The sequence below is a fragment of the Solanum stenotomum genome, unplaced genomic scaffold (assembly GCF_019186545.1).
Source record: "Solanum stenotomum isolate F172 unplaced genomic scaffold, ASM1918654v1 scaffold21060, whole genome shotgun sequence".
Taxonomy (NCBI): domain Eukaryota; kingdom Viridiplantae; phylum Streptophyta; class Magnoliopsida; order Solanales; family Solanaceae; genus Solanum; species Solanum stenotomum.
This window is the reverse complement of record NW_026026358.1, coordinates 1820-4205: the sequence shown is the minus strand read 5'-3', so window position 1 is coordinate 4205 and position 2386 is coordinate 1820. Positions and strand designations below refer to the sequence as shown.

At 30.4% G+C, this 2386-nt stretch overlaps 1 protein-coding gene across 4 annotated transcripts; it reads right to left on the bottom strand.

Annotated features, from left to right (window-relative positions):
* Positions 1–777: 777 nt before the first annotated feature.
* On the bottom strand, positions 778–2129 carry LOC125850932 (uncharacterized). 4 transcript variants are annotated; one of them, XR_007444862.1, is made up of 4 exons: positions 2017–2129; positions 1532–1695; positions 1194–1275; positions 778–1031 (listed from the first exon to the last, which is right to left on the bottom strand). XR_007444862.1 is itself a non-coding variant. In XM_049530754.1 (4 exons), the coding sequence occupies exons 1-4, from the start codon at positions 2052–2054 to the stop codon at positions 1015–1017; spliced, it is 387 nt and encodes a 128-aa protein (XP_049386711.1). In that variant the 5' UTR covers positions 2055–2129; the 3' UTR covers positions 778–1014. The 4 variants fall into 4 exon arrangements, 3 of the variants coding, with proteins under 3 accessions (XP_049386711.1, XP_049386710.1, XP_049386712.1); XM_049530754.1 differs by having other exon boundaries at positions 1194–1361; XM_049530753.1 differs by lacking the exon at positions 778–1031 and having other exon boundaries at positions 1043–1361.
* Positions 2130–2386: the final 257 nt, after the last annotated feature.

Below are 2386 nucleotides of genomic sequence, written 5' to 3'. Positions count from 1 at the left end.
AGGTTATCTTATTCAAATGTCTACAAGTGTATCTCACAATGATGAATGACAACTTTATTTATAAGTTAAAAAAGCAATTCAAAAGTCACCATGTTAAATGATATAATTAATAAATACATTCTTATTTAAAATAATTCCTATAACCTAGGAAAATTTAATTATACATAAATGTTAGTAGTTCATATATTAAGTAAATGGACAAACCACAAATTCAATGAATTTATATTATTTTTTAATTAATAGTATATTTTGTGTTTTCTTAGACAACATTGAAGTTTGTAAAGGTAAAAAATGTTTATATATAAAAAAGGAAATAAAGAAAATTTCCTACTTTTTATAATAAAAGTATTTTAAAACTTTGAATAAACTACTCACATCTTCGTAGTAGTAAATAATTTTTTACACAAAACATCTAATATATTATATTGCAACACATGAATATCATCTTATTAACTAGAAATAATCCTTATCAATATAAATAGCAATATATTACTTTGTGATGTTATTGAGTCCCCTGTGTACTCGGTTGATTTTTCGATATAATATTTTTAGATAAATATAAAATTGACCAACATTTTTCTGATTTTTGACACTAAAAATCTTAATTTAGCATAAAAAATAACTACGAAAAAATCGATAAACTTATATTGATTATTGTCTTCAAAGCATCATATATACTTGAGCATTATTGGTCACCCTGATCAAAGTACCCAAAACGTTTATAGAAACAAATTTTGTGCCAAAACTTTTTGCATTAAGATATGATGCATGTGTGTTCCCTTCACTGATCCACTCTTATTCTCAAGACTAGATACTCGATCCCGTGCCAGCACGGGGCCCAATATATATTAGTATTTTTTATCTCAATTTATGTGATATCATGAAATTTTAGTATACAACAAATGAAACATACACAGACGTGAAAGTGAGGTTAGGCTATTTGAGGGAAACACATTTGTTTTTGTGCTTAGATGATAGCCTTTCGTGTCCCAAAGTTTGAATGAAAAGAGGAGATCAGCAGCAACATTTTCCTGTGGATTTAACCTAAAGTGTTATTCAAAAGTAGCAAAGGAAAAGCAAAAATGGTAGAGATAATAATAATTCAATGAAGCTAATCTCATTTAGGAAGTAATAATGAAGACAATATGTGAAGCAGAAAAACACCAATTGAAAAGGAAAACTATTTTTCTCACCAAGTAGAGTATCAAATTCATGGCCATTTGTTGTTACAGTTTCCCACTTAAATAAACTGAAAACTGATTGCACTGTCGGGGTCTGTAAGCATGGGAAATGTGACATCACAAGATGCTGCAATCTCCTCAGGGGATGATTTGTATGTGCAGAAAAGACCCTGAAGTTACCTTGAAATGCAAATTATCCAAAGAAGCACAAGTTACCATGAAATGGAAATTATCCTCAAGTAGAAGCAGTAACAACAGTCAAGAAATTTTTTAAGTCATCTCATAGAAGGTGATACAAGCATAGGCATAGATCTTTCTTTTTTTAATTGTGAAGGATTAGCATAGATTACCATTGTCTACTTCACTGTTGGGTAATCTAAGTTTAAACACACATTTCCTGAAGGCCAACACAAACAAACTTAAGTCTGCAGCATAACCAAAATTGGCATATACACCCAAGGAGATAAGGGGTTCACATTTGCTCTTGGTCCTATTCCAAACTGTCACATCACATCTGCAGCATGAGAACAAACACAATAAAACCATAAGACATTGAAATTCAATTATTCAAAAAAAAAAGATGTTTAAGTATAAAAATCATGTCTCATTGCTCCAACAAGATCACATGTCAGACGGCACAACCTTGGTATTAATAATGTGTACTTCTGAAAGATCAACAGTTTAGGGTACTCATAATTCAGCTAGTTAACAAAGAACGATAACAATGATGAGTATAAAGTTAACTACGCGCTGTGTAGTGATTTATGAAGTTCACAAAGCAAAAGGTCATTGAAATTCATCAAATTAGTGTATGAAAGTAATAATTGGAACATACCCTGCTTTTATGAGATTTTGTGCCATTGGGTTGCCCATAATTCCAAGACCTAGAAAACCAATACTTGTTGGAAGATCATGAGTTGCAGAAAACTAAATTCCATTAGACAAAATAAATACCTAATTTTTTGTCAGTAGTAAATAGCATCCGAAAGAGGTATAACTCGACACGAAACAGTTTTTGACAATTCCAAATTGATAATTGTTTCATCCATAGCTACATTAGCGGGAATATAATGCTGCAAAAAAATTTAAAACAGATCACTACTACTACTATGATAACATATATAGAAGAAAGGAAAAGCAAGAGAGAAGTTGAAACTCTGACTACTCTATTTTGATTGAAATTTAACCATAAAAACAAAAGGAGT